The 19229-nt window shown below is 31.7% G+C and overlaps 1 protein-coding gene across 1 annotated transcript in view; it reads left to right on the top strand.

Annotated features, from left to right (window-relative positions):
• jbug (filamin-type immunoglobulin domains fbug) overlaps positions 1-19229 on the top strand; it is an 85458-nt gene that overhangs the window by 21627 nt on the left and 44602 nt on the right. The window contains exons 12-20 of the mRNA XM_068772796.1: positions 712-954; positions 1612-1732; positions 2509-2932; positions 4325-4494; positions 5035-5134; positions 5356-5527; positions 6605-6774; positions 9366-9457; positions 9961-10137. Coding sequence (XP_068628897.1) covers positions 712-954; positions 1612-1732; positions 2509-2932; positions 4325-4494; positions 5035-5134; positions 5356-5527; positions 6605-6774; positions 9366-9457; positions 9961-10137 — 1669 coding nt within the window. The remainder of the gene's footprint in view (positions 1-711; positions 955-1611; positions 1733-2508; positions 2933-4324; positions 4495-5034; positions 5135-5355; positions 5528-6604; positions 6775-9365; positions 9458-9960; positions 10138-19229) is intronic.

Below are 19229 nucleotides of genomic sequence, written 5' to 3'. Positions count from 1 at the left end.
TTACAGTCTTGCAGAAAAATTAAATAAATGATGATCACTTTATTTATTTTTTCACTTTATTTATACTTTATTAACAATGTGATTTTATTTTCATTGTAATGCTTTATAATATGTATCTAATGCGCCTTTCTTGTTTTGATCGACGTTGAATATTTGACCGCTAGGAATAGGAGCTTTAATTCACTGGGTAAAGGTTTCTCATGCAAGCCTAAGAGTAAATTTTTTAAAGAAGTTTTGTATGTACTTACTATATATGTCATGACATAAATTATAGGACTAGCATTACACATTTACTATAATAATTTAATTTAGTCAAACGATGTGACAACAAATCTACATTAAAAAAATTCTAGTAAATTGTATTCTGAAAGGTTACCTCGTACAATAGTTTATCTATATGTAAAAAATAGGTCACTTAAATAGTTATAAATACTTATATGTGTAAGCGTGAATAATAACACAAAACACCAGCAAAAAACTTATAACCACTTTAAACTGGGTTCTCCTTTAAACCGATACAAATTTTAAATGGTAAAGTAAGGTTTCAGACAATTACTAATGATAGAATTGTAACTTAATAAATGTAAAATAACTAACATTTTATCAAGATTTCGTATCAACTTTGTAAGTTCTAAAACAAAAATATATTAATGAATATTAATACTAAGCACTATGGAACATGATTTAGAACTTTGTAATTTGCTATTTTAGGGAGGACCATTCACTTGCGAAGTGTTTGATCCCGCAGGCGTGCGTCTGAGCCCCGGTGCGCTGGAAGGGGCTGAACCGTTGAAACCTCATTCTTTTGAATTGGACACAAGTGGATGCGGCGTCAAAGGCGACCTGCAACTAGATATTGTTCACGACAAACGAAGCGTGATGTGCGCTTTGGAGAAACTCTCCAAAACGAAATACCGCGCAACCTTTATGCCTAAAGCTCCCGGCAAGCATAGGGTAAGTGAAATGTATTCAACTTTTATGTATTATATACAGTAAGCTTTATACAAATTACAATTTATAGGAATTGATAGAAAAATAAGTTTTTAATTATGTGTCGTAAATGCTTACGTAATTGCATATTTAATGTAAAATTTATTTGTCTTATACAGTGGCTGCTTTGATTTAAAATATACATAAAAATAAAACGTAAACAAAGTGTTATAATAGATCACACAGTTGTTAAGAATAACGAATTTAAATAGATTAATACACTACCTACATCATACATTACCATACAACATACGTTTTCAGTAACTCTATTTGGACGTCTTAAAATTGATATTAAAAAGAGTAATCAATTTTATTAAATACTAGTATGTAGGGAATCGAGCCGAAGCTCCGCCAGTCCCCGTACTTCGCTACCTTAAAAGGGGTCTTAGGCTAGACGCACTTTGCACCCTGTGGGATATAATTCAGGTTGCGGGAGGTCTCTGAATGCGGGCAATGATAGTTCTGTCGTTGTGATGATTTTTTAGAAAGATCAATGCCTTGCAGTAGGCGTCTATGAGTTGACAGTATTGAATTAATTGATGAATTCAGAAGGATCTATCTATAATGAGATGTTTTGACTACAATAAACAATTGTTTTAATGATTCATAAATATTTCCCAGCTTTATATCTATTTCAACGGTTACGACGTTCACGGTTCGCCGCACGTGTTTAGAGTGGGTTCGAGGTCCAAAAAACCTCGTGATAGCGCGAGCCCATCTTATGCGAGGATATCTAGTCCAGGTAACGTTATATTTACTAAACAGTAACTAATTAAATGAAACATACCATTATGTTGTGTGTAATTATATCAAAATGGTATTAGCTTGTAATACTCGACTAAATTTAAACTTTGAATATTTAAGTGAATTCATTATACATCATTGACACATTAAAAATTTATCTAGTTTTGATAATTATTTAAGGCGATTTCATATTAACGTACATAGGTTTCGGTTGTTAAGTCTGTTACTTGTTTATTTAAAAAGTCGACATTTAAAACAGTGTCAAATTAATGTAGTGCGCGTGGAAGTACTAGACACTTCATAAGGTTGTGGACGGTGTACCGGGAGGTAGTGCAAGACGCACACTAGATATTTGAGAACATACAATTTGAAGTTTGTTTACATTCCCGTCTTGCCGCTCACGTATCTCAGCTGGTTTCTAGCCCTTGACGCCACACTATAGTAGTACTGAAATCGTCTTAATGTTGTTATACGTTTATGGAAATGTATTATCAATTCAAACAGGATATTTATAATTTAAAACGACGAGACCATTATTAAAATGACGTTATTGATATTTTATTAAACCTTAATCACAACATGGAACAAGTACAATGTTTATACATAGAGCGCATATAAATATTTATTCTTGCCATCGGTAATGAAAAGACCTTACGCGTCACAAATTGAATAGAATTCTTGAGAATGTTTCAAGTTGCATTTACACTTGATACAGAAGTATTCTAAATAATCTTGTTCTGTATATAAAAGAGTTTTCTATCGTCGACTTTACAGTAACTCGACTACGCTCGGAAAGTCCACTCAATCAATTCAATACATACGATACAAGACGTAACACGGGTTCAATAGACCGGCGAGGCGAGGGACGTGACTCGGCTGATTATTACAAACCCTCCTTCAGCTCTGATGTAAAGGAAAAAAGTTACGACGTTATCGACTCTTTCTCAAGCAACAGAAAGGAAGGTTATTCGAGATATGAATCGGAGAGTCCAAGAAATCGTACCGCGAGTCCAATAACATCGAAACATTTAGGAAACGGTACGCGACTTGAAGTAAACAGATCAGGCAGCCCGTTCAGAGCGAACAGTCCTTACAGAGCCAGCAGTCCCTACCGGGCCACCAGTCCAATTGGCCGCACTTCGAGCCCTCTAACAAGGAAGGATAGCCCTTTGAATAGAACAGCCAGTCCAATTAACAGGTATGCATCGACATTTATAAACAGCATTCAATATTAATGATGTTTATTATTTTAATTGATTAAAGTACTTCAGTTTGTGTTACCGGTGGTCACTCGGCACAGAAACGTGGTTTCTCATTACGGATCTAACTAATAATCAACGTAGCCCAGTTTAAGTGGCTGTGGCCTTAAAGCCACTTGGAGTGGAGACCATGGATCATGCTTATCAAGCATCAAGCGTAGATCGTCACCACCCACAAGGTGGATAGTTGACTTTGTTGAGATCATCAGAAAATTCTGGATGCATATTATTTTCAATAAGTTTATTAGAAATTTATGTGGGAGAATTATGTCCAGCTGTGAACGGCAGAAATAACGATGAAAAACTCCTGACTTATAAACAATTAAAAATAGCACAAAAAGTCATTTGTCTCCAGCGATATTGCTTTCATGTACAGAAAAATTCCATTTGCGAAAAAATATAAAATGAACATAATTTAATTTGTACAATGCAAAAGCCGCGTACAATACAAGTCACTGTTTGCGTTTTCTGGCTGGTTAAAAGTCAGCGGGGCGCGTTATTTGGCTACATTACAGTCATTTTACTATTTTATAACACATTTATGAATTACAAATACAGAATTTTTAATACATATGAATTAATTTCACATTAAGTAGATAAACAAGGATAATAGCATTGGACTAATTATTATACCCTAGTATTTTAATTTATGTGTATTCTAAAAGGTGTAGTACAATCCTTCGCAGTTTATCAGTTTTTTTAAACAATATGTTCATATCGTATATAAATTTACATCATTATCATTATTTTAGCCCTCATTACATCATTGCCGGGCACTAGTTCCCTTATAAATTTTCAAAAAAAAACAATCCATTAACGAGCGGTATGCATCCAACGTATTCAAATGACCTAAACAAAGTAGTCTGTCCACTTTTTGGCTCGAGGTGAAACAAGTTTCGATAGAGAAAAATGTTTTAAAAGAGCTTACTGCCTCTCTGGCTGTATTCCTAAGTCTGAAAGATCGAGACGGGACTTGATAGCTTCATATCCTGCTATATTTGCTACAATCTCCATTTGAGACTTCGGTTTCTCGTCCTCTTATTTTCCAAAACAAAAGTTCCAGTTAGTTGTGATCCCTACTCGCACTAAATCAGAAATTACCGTATCATTTTAGCTCCTAAATAAAAAAAGTTTCAAATATCATGTTTGTGTCAAGAACTGGTGCCTCGTTATCAAGTACAAAAAAGCAACAGCAGCATTATTTGACAAAGTTTTTATAGCACGGTTCTTTTACTACATTAAAATAGTTTAAGTTTCAGCCCTTCTACAGATCCGAGAAAATAATTCCTTTAAAAATTAACAAAAATTAATGTTATTTTATCTTATTGTAGAGTCAATAGTCCTACAGAGAGATATAGTCCCGTGACTACAACAAAGCGTGTCATAGAAAAACGCTCAAATTACAAGATATACAGTTCATACAGCAGCTCGCAAGAGAACCTCGATCAAAGCCCGCTTTCTTCTCTAGAAACTGAACGTGTTCGAGGATATAACAGCCCGAGTAAGATATTTTTTCATTTTCGAAATCTGTTGTCATTAAAATACTACGCTATATAACAAATAACCTAGTATTTTAAAATCGTGGATATAAAAGTATATTAAAGTAATTAAGTTATGATAAAATATGAAATTGATTAAGAAACAAAAAGAAATTAAAAGTACTTTTTGTATCTATGCCAGATAAAGTGAGATTCAGAAGAGAGACTCATCGAAAAAGATCTTTGAAAAAGATATATAATATTTATTAGTTTACATAACCTGCATAAATTTTACTTTTATTCTCTAAACTATAAATAAGAAATGAATTTGCCAAGTCAGTGTGCCGACGAGAAATTCTTTGTGCAGTCATCTTCACACTATTGGAAGTTTTGAATTATGTACAATTCAAAGTATATTGAAGTCATTTATCATCTGAAGTCTTCGAACTATCCCATTTTTTCTTAGTCTAAATTCTGTATTGAAAAATCTCTAGCTAATAGTGGTTGTCATTTTACATATTTAGTTACCATTTAAGTATTAAATGTTATTATAATTATGACAGGCGCTGTAGAAGGAAACAACGCAGTAGGAAAATCTTTTCTGAGTAAAAAAGATTCATGGGATACCGTAGAAAAAACAAGGCAAATGCTCAGTTCTAACAGGTATGTGAAATTATATTAAACTTTTGTGATAAGTTAGTCATCAAAGTTCGGATTTTTCCTCCTAAAGGCTTAACTATTAAAAAGTCTTACCTAAGCTGTTAGACCAAAACCGTAAATATTAAAAGTACTGTTTGAAGTAGTATCTCAAACACAACGGTTAGCGCAGCTGTTGTGGGAGAAATAAAAAACGATGTTTCAACTCTTTTTTGCTTTATACGCAGCTTGGACCCCGCGAGCGGCTCATCGGAGCGTCACTACGGCCAGAACACACTGGACCGCGAAACCCAACGCAACACGCAATTAAACCGATTCAGCGACTACTCGCGTGATACCTTCAACCGGCAGCTCGACCGGTTGGCCGACGACCGTGACTCGGAGACCTACACGAGCCGGGTACTATTTGCTAATTAACTGTTCTATTTGGTTTTCTCCACGGCACTCGTGTACGTCAAAAAACGATTGCATTTGGATTCCAACAACGTACCCCATTTACTTCGCTTACAAACGTTTAATTAGTAGAAAAACCATTTAAGCCGAATTTTCTATACTTGATTGTTCACTTGAATTATAATTTATTTAAATCCAATTAACACAAGTAAATATAACTTTTCGAAATGCTACTTATATAAGTTGTACGTACTCTAGCTTGAAGCAACCCAGCGGTAGAGGACTGAGAATGGCGATTATAGGTCGCGGGTTCGATTCCCGGGATACAACCTTATATAATTCACACTTTGTGTAGTAATTATATTGAATTACCACCACTCACGAACACGTTTCCAGAGGATGGGCAGCAGCGTCCTCTGCATAATACCGTACTTGCTGGCGATTATGGTACATCCACCCAAAGATATCTTTGAAGGAGGCGTAAGCCTTGCAATGGGCGCCTATGGGCTGAAACGATAAACCTCGTTTAATGTAAAACAATTGCTACATATTATTGCTTACTTATTATTGTCTAATCGTATTTGTATCTATTACTAAAGTTGAAGTTTTTTACTAAATAAATGACTTACAAAAATTAAAAGACTACATCTCGCGAGCGGCGTATTCGTGATATCCTTTTCCTATTTATATTATATTTATATTTTCCATTACACTTTATGTTACGTTTGTTTTACCTTATTTTTTATCCTAATTACTATTTTGGCCAAAAAGAGTGCTTTTTGCAAAAGAAAATAAACCTTTTCGTTGTTAATTCCTATTCCTCACGGTGAACTTCAATATTTTTAAGAAGAGACACAGTTTCGTTTTTACACAGTGGTTTTGTAAAACTGATGGCGAACGGAGCCTATATGTTCCCCAATGTCATTGTCAAGGCCAGCGCGAGACCAGTCATCGTTGCGATCCTTAGATGAAGCCTATCTTGCAGTGAGTCTCTATCAACTGACACAAGAAGAAATTACACGCTCTTCGTTTTTTTATGTTATGGTTAAAACGTAAACACTTAAAGTTTTTATCTCGGGCCAGGAGGAATACAAACGTGAGGTCCGCGAGAGTTCGTACGTGGTCCGCGACTCCTCGTACAACACGGTGGAGGAGAAGCAACAACAACAGCAGTCTTTTTTATCCAATAGGCCCCCCCGCGACCCGACCGGGGGGGCCCTTTCTGAAACGGACGCAGCACATGCACGTTTCAGGTAAGCGAATATAAAACCTTCAGAAATTACTTTATAATAATTATTATTATTATCCCCATTACATTAGAATTATAATAAAACATAATACTTAACAACAGACTACACTAGACTTGGCCTGTCTCGTAATTTACTTTAAGTATAGTCATGTGCTGCCTTACACAGCATTAAAAGATTTAAAAAATATATATGGTATGTTACTTGATGCTTGTTTCCAATTTCGTTCGAGGAGTTCTTTTTCTCTGTAAAACTGTTTTAACTGTTAAAAATTCAATCACCGTTAGCCTTATTTTCACTGCAGGACGTGTTCTCCCGGACAAAAGCCTATCCCGTACATTTCCAATAGAATCGGATTGAATTAGACTGCATGTAAGCGTGATGGAATTGATATACAGGGAAACTGATACAATAGTAGAAAAAATTGAGTATCTACTTAATTCTGAAACATTATTATTATTTGTATCATTTTAAATAATGTTATTTTAAAATTACAATACATGTATTGATGTATTATGTACTAAGTATAGGACAGATAATCTCCTTTTATAATATAAACATCTTTTGTCGTTACTCAAAAATTCTTGATTGTAAAATTTATTCAATGTAATATATTCAAAGAAGGAGTACAATTAATACGCGTGCAGTGCATTGAATACGACCGTTTATTCAGAACTGACGATTACAATTCGCAACACACTGTTATAAACCTTTATCCATAGCTAGCTAGCTACACTATAGTATTAGTGATCCAATTGACTCTTACAATTACTATTCTTTCTTGTGTATTTCGTTACATTTCATTTTACCAGTAAGGCACGATTGGGAAGTATTTAATATCCGATTGTGCAAACATCATTCATTATTGTCCCTCTTTCTTTATTTTTCTTTTGTAATTCAGTTGTGATATTTTCTACATACTCTGAGACATTGTGATTTTTGATCGACTTTTCTTTAGCTTTATTCTATTATAAATTATATCTCGTCGAATAACCATGTAAAGTTTTAAATTAAATATTCCTTCATCTAATAAATAGTGTTAAATATATTTTATTTACTTTAAATATTTAAATACAAAACCCAAAGTTTAACAGCTTGCATAATGAGAAGCCTTACCTTGTTTTAAAATATATAAATATATATAAAATTATTATATAACGTTATATTGTACATCAGCTAAATATGTAACAATAATAATTGTAAGGGTACTCACAATTATTATTCACTCAAGATAAGTAGTAAGAGTACCAAAGCTAGTAAGTTTTTTTACCGGTATTAATAATTTCATTTATGTATCTCTGTTGTGTTGCCATTAGCTTATACTAATATTAAATAAAAATTTTGTTTTCGCATATATTGTAACAATTATTTATTATTCGCTCGATATTCATAAGTTTTTTCCACGCATGCCTCTTAATTTTCAGGGTCACGATACGCTTGTGATTACGGCTATTGTCAAATTGCGAAATAGTAGCCAATGATGCGAGCTTCCTGGCTATTATGATTTATAACAATTGGCTATCGAACTTAGAGAATAGAAGCCTATAACTAACAAGCAATATCTATTTCTAAATCGACAGAATATTAATCTAGCACATTACCAAAAAAAATTAAAATATTTAACATTATTATTATTTGATAGGATAGATACTTCACATTTTAATTAGTTCTTAACATAGAGTCTAATTTATAATTTCAACATATTTGGACTAGTTTAGATTTTTTGAACTAAAATTTTCTTTAATAATGTTTTCAAAATATTCTAAGTCTGAAACATGCTGCTGGCTGACTTTACATTTTGTTAACTTCATAATGTCAAATAATATATATAATTGTTAATAATCACATTACTGTTACAAAAACCATTGAAAATTACGTTTAAAAAATTATTCGATTCTATGATTTAAGATTATTGGTAATACCATAGGTTGTTGACAAAGAGAATAATATTTTTAAACAGATTATTCAAAAGTAAAATTAAATCATATTAAAATATTACAGAAATTTCAATGTAAGAACTGTAAGCGAAATCAAAACATTGGCCAATATAAAATAACTAGACCATTAAAGAAAATATAGAGGTACATAGCGGTAGAGACGTGTTGTCTTGGAGCTATAAATTTTCCAATCCGTACCTGCTGTTCAAAGTTTTTACCGGCCCTTACGAAGACGCTTGCAAAATTCATTTTGTCTTTTATTTCATACGGCGTTTTATATTTTTAAAATGTAGTCTTTCGAAACTAACAAAAGACGAATAAGTAAAAATACTACAGGTACTAAACGCTTAATTTTATTAACTTTTTGTTGGCTAAATAATACAATTATCTGTATATAAGCGTAATATACGAAGCTAGAAAGTTTTAATCATAATTCTCCAACTTAAATTATATAGGCCAATATTTTTCATAAATTATATTGTAGCAAATGGTAACAACCAAAAACTTACATAAAAGTAAAACACACAAAAACATTAATCTTACCTTTTTTAAAATTACGAAAAAAATGGTTCATAAAACCTTCAGAGAATTTAAAATTTTTGCTTATTAAGTATTTGTTGACTTCACTGAAATAAGCAATTATTTTTCCCATTGTTTCAGATCAGTTCAAAGGGAAAACAATAGAGGTGCCAAAGGAATATTAATTAAACCTACTTACAAAGGAGTAGTTGGGCGACCCGTCGAGTTTGTAGGCAAGTTGTAAAAATCTTTCATGAAACGGTATTTTAAATTTCATAAATCATGTTCAATTTCGAGTTGTGATGTTTTTTTTTATTTCTTTTTTTAATGGATTATAAATATGGTCTTAGTCATATAAATTGAATCCACTATCTTATTTTAAATCCATATTCACTGTTCTTAATGTATATAAAATAAGTTCTTAAATTTATGTTAATTACATAAAAAATATATTATTAGCTTGCGTTACAAAAGACTGCCAAAAAGTCATAACTAAATTTAACGATTATTATTTACTGATATTTACTTATTTCTTTGTAATGTGTATTGATATTTAAACATATCATGGCATGCTTACAAATACTATACTTTACAACAATTTTTTTTAGGCAAAAAACAACTTGTATTCTCAAAACGTCGTTGTAGGGTTTTTAATTTTTTTTACGACTACTGCTACTTCAAACATAAACATATATACATATACATAATTCCTTGTGTATATTCCAATCGTTAATAGTTGACGGCAGCTCAGCGGGGCCTGGTCAGCTTGAGCTGGAAGTATCGAGCGGCAATGGAACCCTCGTGGCTAGCTCTGTGAGGCCGCTAGGTGGCCACCGTTACGTGGCCTCCTTCACTCCACGGATACTTCACCCACACTCGGTCCGAGTCACATTTAACGGTGAACACGTGGCAGGTATGTGATAATTAATCTTACATTACTTACTACATGTAAATTAAAAATATAATAAAAAAATAAGTCAAAAGTTACATAAATTATATTATATTCGCAATTAAGTTTTTTTAATGTTTAAGTATTCGCGCATTTATCTTATTCAGAAGGAGACGCCACTAGTCTAATCTTAATGGTTGTAAATTACAATCGTAAGTTGCGGGTTCGATTTATAGCTGGCGCGCTTTATTTAATTTGTACAGCATCAATTTAGCCAACAAAGAGTGAAATAAAATATTATAAAGAAACCGAATTATCATCATCAGCATCTAAATTTCAAAAGTGGGGCGTCTAATATAGGACATATATCTTCCCTACAGTTTTTTGAATAGGTTCAAACATTTTTACCCACGCGTGACCTTCCACCACCCTCTCCACTCCTACCAACTTCTCTTATAGAGGCTCGTAGCCCAGCGGTGGGTATCACAAATTTTATACAAAACATAATACCTATTTCAGACAAAAATTGGCAAATCAATATTTTTCTGGTCCATAGGAGGATTAAAGATTTTTTATACACATCTTTGTATTATTATTATTTGTAATATTTTATTTAATTATATTATTTATTTAAACACTTCTTATACTATTTATGTATAACGGAAAACTTAATGCCGAAGACATTCTCAACCAGTTAACCGTTTAAGCGGTGCAAAGATAAATTAATAAAGAGGTGAAACAAGTTAATATCATTAATGAGAAAAAAAATTACAAAAGAGTGAAATCAAACATGTTTTTAAAAATAATCACTAAGGTAAGAACACCTTACTTAAATACATTAATGACTACTTCAAATTATAATTTTATATAAATATACGATACACATATTTAGATATATACATATACTACTTACATTAATGTAATTAATAATAAAATCCAACTATCGTGAACCTTCGCTTTGAATGATCAATGATTGCTGATCATCCTAATATCGCAGGGAACGCGCTCCAAATATTTAACAAACAAATATTATGGATTGGCAATATTGACACATCCAAACTACTCCGTCGATTGTATTATAAATAATTGGAAAAATATGACTTACTTCACTGTTTTATTCTGTTTTCATGTTAATTAGCACAGATTAAAATAATATTTCAATAATTTTAACTGACACAAGTTTCTAAATACAAAACATCGGTAATTATGGTTAGCCATCTAGTTAAAAACACATTTGTGCCGCGTAAACTCACCGCAACTTTCGCCACAATTAAAATTAGATATCCGAAATTGTGCCAAGCTAATTGTTTAGGTTCCTAAACTGGAAGATGGCAATCTTTACTTTTTTAAATGAGAAAATTTCAAATTCCTATTTTTTACAATAATACCTAATATTTTTTTCTTAAATCAAAAAGGAATAAATTTTAATATTGTCGGCACGTCGCAGTCATGGCCCGAAGCGTACAAATGTACGGAAATTGATTTATGATTTTTGAATTCCCACTTGGATGGATTTAGTAAATAATATAGTATTCTACTAACATTTACGACGTATTTCGAGTACTAAAAACACAAAAAAGAAAAGTTAAAGAAATAACACTTGACATAACCAAAATAAATCCGGATCATACATGGTATGTAAATGTTAAAGGTATAAGAATGAAAGAAAATGTGAAGAAAAGTAGAAGATAGAATACGAGATAATGTGATAGAAGGAAGAAGAAAAATAAATAAAACAAAACTAAACTAAAAACTTATTAAAATCAAAGTCCCTGTCCCATAAGATGAAAACTAAATTTGTTCAATATTAATACATTTTGAAAATAAATAATGCATTTAATGAAAGATTGCTATCTACGAATATATGAGGATATTAAGTATTTCCATATGTACTGGCTCATTACGATATCTCTCTCTCTCTCTTACACCATAAGGCATACTTGAAATTTGTTAGGAATATTCTTTTTACTAAGCAGAGATCAGCAAAGAAACGAGTTTTACGAAATTCTACTCACAAAAGTAGTTAAGAGGGCGCTTATTAATAAAAGCATATTTTCAAATATATTATTTATTTATTATAAAAAAACAGGCCAGAATATATTATCTACGTTACGGTACGCTAAAAATTACCGAAAAGTATTTTTTTTAAATTCACCCAGGCAATGTGAGCTACGCAAAACAGGCAAAAGCTGGTTATTTGTTGTCTAAATTTAGATAAAAATATAATATCGCCATAATTTCACGAACACATTATTCATACAATGCAAAGAAGAAAGCGTTTAGTGACATGTTTCCATGAGGCGTATAATTCGGCGCGACTACGTCCGTTCTCTAAAAAGAAATTGTCATTGCGGCAGCAAGTCGTCAAGAAAGTGTATAAGCTAACGTTCACAAGGCTTTGCCGACACGTCAACTTTCATTATTTGTAATTACGTAGAACTACAGTACATTATGTGATCGCTCTTGGCAATTTATTTTATTTCACATACTGCATAATTTCGTCGAAAATATGTGCCCCTTTATATCTATACATATAATTCCGACAAACTGTAATATGATTCAGTATGATGTCACTCTTTATTGAATGTTGTGAGTTGAAATTTATAGTAAGTCATTAAACTAATTTTAGTTAGACGTTTCAATAGGAATCTTCAGACGAGGGAGTGGGCGGTCTGGCTTGTATCCGAATTATAATTCATGCGGACTTCTGACCTTGTTCACAGGGCGGCACACCTCTGTGCCTCTACAACAATAGTAGCTTGTCTTGCCTAAAACAATATTTGAGTCATTTCTCGAACTGACACTCGCGATTAAATAATAAGAGCTATAATAGTCTTCCACTCCTGGTAATTGCTTTAGTTAGTTTACTTAGTGCTAAATACTATAAAAATAGTTGTAATGAAAAAGAAAAAAATAATGAAAAGCATTACGTTAATCGTCATATTATTTATAGTTTTCATTTCTCAATAATAATCAACGGTTTGTCACAACCATAAGTTTGCTGCTTACGTGAACATGTTTTCACATTAATCCTTTTATTTTTTATAAAAACTACAAGCACGCCTTTCCTTGTATTCGATTGTCGCCAAATATTTAATGTTTGACGTTTGGAAGGAATTTTAAATTACCGCAGTTTTTTTATGGTGTTCGTTTAGATTTATAAGAAAGAAAAAGTTTTTTTTCACTCTTTCTTGGCATTTTTTCTCTCGACTAGAACCTTATTCGTGTTTCAAAGATATGAATTAAAAAATTAAGTAAATTTATCGAACCGTTCTCGATTTTTGCCCTTAGCAATACATTTAGTGATTCATTTAAATTTATGTTGTATTTGTTTCGTTTGGGGTTAGGCAACTTTAGTTAATGCAAAGAGATGCCTAAACTACATTATCAAGTAACACTTTTAAAAATATTGATTTTTTTTTATTTTATTATGATCCTTAAATATTGAAGTAGTTCCCCCATACGGCTACTCAACGAACAAACTGTCTCAATTACGAGGCTTAGAATACAAATTGTGATTTAATAATTTAGCTACATCATGGAAGCCAATCCCCATTTTACCAAGAATCGTAAACAAAGGTGTATGTTTTGAAAGTCCATTTTCTTAAAGCATCATACCGACACACTCATAAGTTCTAAAAACCTAATTTGACAAAACTGTCGAATATAGCAAATTATTGTAATTTATTCTAAAGTGCTATAGTTAAATTAAAGCCAATAATAACGTTGTTACCGGTCAAATAAACGCCGCAAACAACGCTCTCGAAATTAATTATTTTGCGGTCCCATAACAATAACATATGTAAATATTACATTTATTTTCTCATAGCTGAGTATTTATGACATATCACAACATTACCGCAGCGAATGAGTGCTTTCGAATTAGCCCTTAAATTCATATTTGCTGCAAATAAATTACAATATTCAAAAAAGGAAAGCCACCCTTAATCACAATAATAAAAATATTTTTTTTAAAAACTAACATTCTAGAGACGTTTATAGAACGTTGTTTACTATGCTTTTTACTCTAGGTGAAATATTTGTACATACAAGTTCGATTTATTCAGAATCCAACTATTTCGAATTTTATAACCTAATAAAGGTAAACGAAAATCTAAATTTAAGATCTTGATTTAACTCTGACAAAGATTTTCCGCTTTATCCTCTTCATCATCATCATGGCAGCCGTACAACGCTCAGTGCTAGACGAAGTCCTCCTCCATAGAGTTACCCAGGCCCCAGTTGGAAACGGCCTGCATCAGTCTTCTTCAGACAATCTTAACAAGAATTTCTATCCGTCTTATGTATAGACGTCTTACACTAAGCTTGTTGGTCCGTGGTATGGACTCCAGAACTTTATAGCCCAAACGGCAATCGGTTCTGCTTGTTACGTAGTCTATCCAATGCACTTCTTCAAATTTAATATTTCTTATTGACTATATAATTAAATACAACTTTTAGCTAAAAATATTTTTACGTAAGACAGATAAAAATGTAAATATGTACACCATAGAAAATCGTCGTGTATTATAGATTCTGAACACATACATAAACTAGTTTACAATTTTCTTAAGCCATAAGATAAATCGCGATGTTATTCCATAACGACCAGGTTTGATAATTTTCCCTATAAATTCGAATAAATCTTCGAAAGATTTCATTTCTCATATATAATAAATGAATTAGCTAGATGGTACCGTATTAAAAATTAAAAAAAATAATTTGAAAACCAAGCAACAAATGTGTATCTCGAATGCACACGCCTGAAACCATTCATAAGTGTTAATTTACAATTTCGTTGCATGAATACAAACTTGTTTCACCTCCGTTATATGAACAATATTCATCTTATGTACAATGACCTTTACACGAGACGACTAAGTAATAATTGAAAGTTTCATTTTTGTTTTGTCCAACAATATACCAGCTTAGTTATACAGTTTTAGTGTTTTAAAAACACTTTACAGTTGTTTAAAATGCAAAATAAAGACAATGCACACTATTTTTTTTATTAGTAATCGGTTTCTATTGAAATGAATGGTTTTGTGAATGAGTTTACGTGATTCTGATCGTGAATCGATAATTTTTAAAATAAGGTCGTGACTTAAGTAGCTTGGTATGAAATCCGGGAAAATTTATTAAATCAGTGATTAGAAAATTCCGCATATCATGTTATAGTCGATACAGTATATATGAAATAAACTTACCCATATACACACATCTAAATATAAATATATATATATATATATATATATATATATATATATATATATATATGAAAATGTTTATAAAATATTGATTGATAATCGGTAGTGGCCTTTATTGCGGCGGTCCATAGTTTTAGCATAAATAATAGTCTTAAGATCATAATGTTGCACCTTGATCGCAATTATCGACTAACATTTATCTAAATGGAAATATAACAAACAAAAAATAAAACACAAAATTGTTTTTCTCTATCAAATTTTAATTAACTAATTCTTTACTTGGATACAAATAAAATTCCCCTCTTATATAAAAAAGAAACCGGCGTTTTCTTCACGTTTAAATGAACAAATAAAGGGCTAACAGCACAATACTAACTGCGAATACCGTCTACATGTAGGCTCTCGAATTCCGGGCCGCCATTTTGAATACCACAATGACGTCACGCAGCTGGGCGCGGGCGAACGAGCGCCTGAGCACCGATGCTGACATTTGAGTCGCACTCGCATTCGAAAGAGGCGACGCCTCCAAGCCTCCAAAATGCAATTTCGTCGTGTTTTCTACCGTTTACGTTTTAAAATATAACACAACTGTGTATTGATTGTCTCTCTATTCTTTTGTTTGACAAGAATAGTTGAGTATTAGTTCTCGGAACAATATTACTTTATAGTGTAGTGTGTGTTTCCGAAAGTGTTGTTGTTGTGATCTCTTTGCGACACACGTCACTTCAGTGCCCCAGATAACTGTCGTCAAGGGAACTAGCCTGTGCCTCCGGAGGTCCGCTCGTCCTCAATAAGTAAGTGTATTTGCATATAGAAACATGGCATCTGACCGTATGCGTTTATATGTTTTAGAGTTTAGACACGTCATACGCCACTATTTCCATTATTTAAATTTCAATAATAATACTCTAGAGCTTATGAAAATATTTAGCTTCAAAAGTAATAACATTATCACTTATAAAATCATTAGTTAGTTTCCTACATGACAAAATCGATATTGCTTTGATATTGTTCGTAATGATAATTATGTAAATCACTCTTCCAACATAAATCTACTGGAATGTCAAGTGACTGTCTAGTTACTTAAACTACCCACAACTGGCATTCAATAAGTATTTGAATGACTTCAACTTTAAACTGGTTCTAAATATCACTACAATTCGAGTAACAAAAGTTAAGGACGTTATTATTAATCCAATAGGAATTATTAATTATATTTCTATGTCAAAAACTATTGGCTATTAAATACTCCTGTTTCTGGTTAATATTAGATATTTTAAAAAAAATGAAGGTACGGATGTATCCTGAATTAAACCCATTGTTTCGCATCACCGCTTACGAACAAAGCACTTACGTTCGTTGAACTCTTTTATAAGGACTCTTTCCCCTTATATTTGTGTTACTTATCAACTATGAAATCCCCTAACCAACCATATTTACTACCCAGTACTCCTTAATAACGTTCACATAACATAACGGATATAAACTTTTTATAACACGCATCATCTATATTACTCTGTTCATCCAATGTTGCGTGACTGATGTAGAAAAAAATACAACATGAAACGATTTTTAATCACCGCTGAACGTCCGAAACGATTACGTTGAATTAAGGATATTACGTTAAGAAGCAGCTTACAATGTGTTAATATTTTTAACGTCAGATTTCTGATTCGCTCATTATATCACGAATAGAAATTTGAATTAAATAACTAGCTTTTATTTTCACTTTTAATGTTATTGCTAATTTATTCAAATTCGTTTGGCTAACTCATCTCGACTTTTATTGATAAGTTATAGAGTGTTAAATAGCTTTACACTACGATGACTTTATAGTTATTATTAATTATATTCGTTGTATAGATAAACTTTGGATGTCTTCATTAGGTAACGTAATTACTCCAGTAAATAATAAATCCGGCGAAAGTAACAACGCGGAAGCAGCTCAAAATACAAAAAAACGAGTATTTTCATAAGTCGAAATGAATATTCAAACATATTTTGTAGAAAAGATAAACTTTCTTATTGCATAATCCTGTTAGGTTGTAAAATAAACATCTCTGGTCGGCAGTTTCATATTTGCTTAAAGGCTTGTTCTTTGGAAACGTATAAACTACGGGGTTTCTCGCGGGCGTCGGATTACACTCGGGAAATATATCAAGTTGCAGCTTTTTTGCAATTTTTATGTTTTGATTACATGACAAACGTGTTTCGACTTAAATATAACCTTGAATTATTCATCATTTAATACATCTGCAACTACCTCTCGCTATAATCTGTTTATCATTTCATCTTGCCAGATATAAAAAATATTATAATTATTAGTCATTAAATATAGATAAATATATAATAACTTTTTAAAATGGCAACTTAATATTATTAAGTTTTATAAACTCTTTTGTGGTAAATTTAGTATTTTAAAATAAAAGTAATGAAGATACTGACAATACTTTGCGGGCTATGGTCATGGGTCAGACTCGACGATATGAATAATAAATTAATAGCGGTATAATCCGCTAAAAGTAATTTGATTATATATATATATATATATATATATATATATATATATATATATATATATATGTGTGTGTATATAATATTCGCGTAAACTTAAGAGGTCAAATTTGATCTACTCCAGAAATTACTAACTACAATTAAACAAGATCACATGTATATGGGACAAAATTTATAATGAATTTGATCTTATTGTTACTTCTTTTTACTAAAACATATACAAGTATGAATATTTCTTTATAATTCGACTATTATCTTGACGCAGATATAACTGTGTCTTACTAAGCAACAGATTTCAAATCATCATTTCAACCGTAGCACGCCCACTGCTGGGTATAGGCCTCCCTCATAAGTTTTCTATAAGACTGATCGATAGCGGCCTGCATTCTGTGTCTTCCGATGATCTTAGCGTCACTCCACTTGTGAACATTTAAAAAAAATTAAGATTAGTGGTAGCATACTGAATGTTGGAAATAAATTTTAGAAAATACCGTTTATTTTACCTTCAGGTAAAAATATGGATGGCATATGAATCGCAATTCATAAATTATATCAGAAAACCATATTCATATGTCATTCGTATTCATCCGTGAAAATACTAAAAAGCATCCAATGTAAATACATGCGCGTATGGTATACACCAGCTGTTTTATTCTTAGTAAATTCTCATATGAAAGCAGTTACAGGCTCACGTACAACACCTGCAAGAAACGGGTTAAAAACTGCATTGCGTCAGCTTTCGAAACAGTACGGAAAAACAAGTTTTAAAAGTGCCATTTAGCTTAACATTTATTACGTTAAAACATTTTTATTTATAAAATAGTTACAAGTAGCTGTCTTTACAACAAATTATTCAAATCCTTAATTAAAAATATTTCATTATTTAGTTATGCTATAGCTACTTTGTGATTTTTGTGTAAATGAATGTTACTACTAGTCTAGTATTTTTTTAATACAATCTACAACGTCGATCGTGTGAAAATTTCTAACCTTGAAATTCATAACAATTTAAAACAATAGCTACCTTGAAACAATTGTAAGATTCGATTGAAAAAATGTATGCGGCATTAAAACACTCGATTTATTTGTACACCTCCGGATATTCTTAAAGATTTCTTTCATAACTAGTATCTAATTAATATATTTATTTATGTATTAATATAAATATGTATATCATTACATCATTGTTTATGAACGAAATGAATGAATGAATTCTATCCCAAGCAGTCTTATTACTAAAAAATCCTTTACACTGGTGGAGTTATATATGACCTTTTTTAATTTATTTGTATGATAATTCCGAAGCATTACAGGGATGTTTATTAAACAAATGTAAACAGTCACCTACAAAGGACTTACATTTTATGATAAACTATTTAAATATCATACACAAAA

The sequence above is a fragment of the Battus philenor genome, unplaced genomic scaffold (genome assembly GCF_028537555.1).
Source record: "Battus philenor isolate CCGP_79_NKW_IND1 unplaced genomic scaffold, ilBatPhil1.0.hap1 SCAF_5, whole genome shotgun sequence".
Taxonomy (NCBI): domain Eukaryota; kingdom Metazoa; phylum Arthropoda; class Insecta; order Lepidoptera; family Papilionidae; genus Battus; species Battus philenor.
Note: the sequence above shows the minus strand (reverse complement) of the source record. Positions and strands in the feature narration are given on the sequence as shown.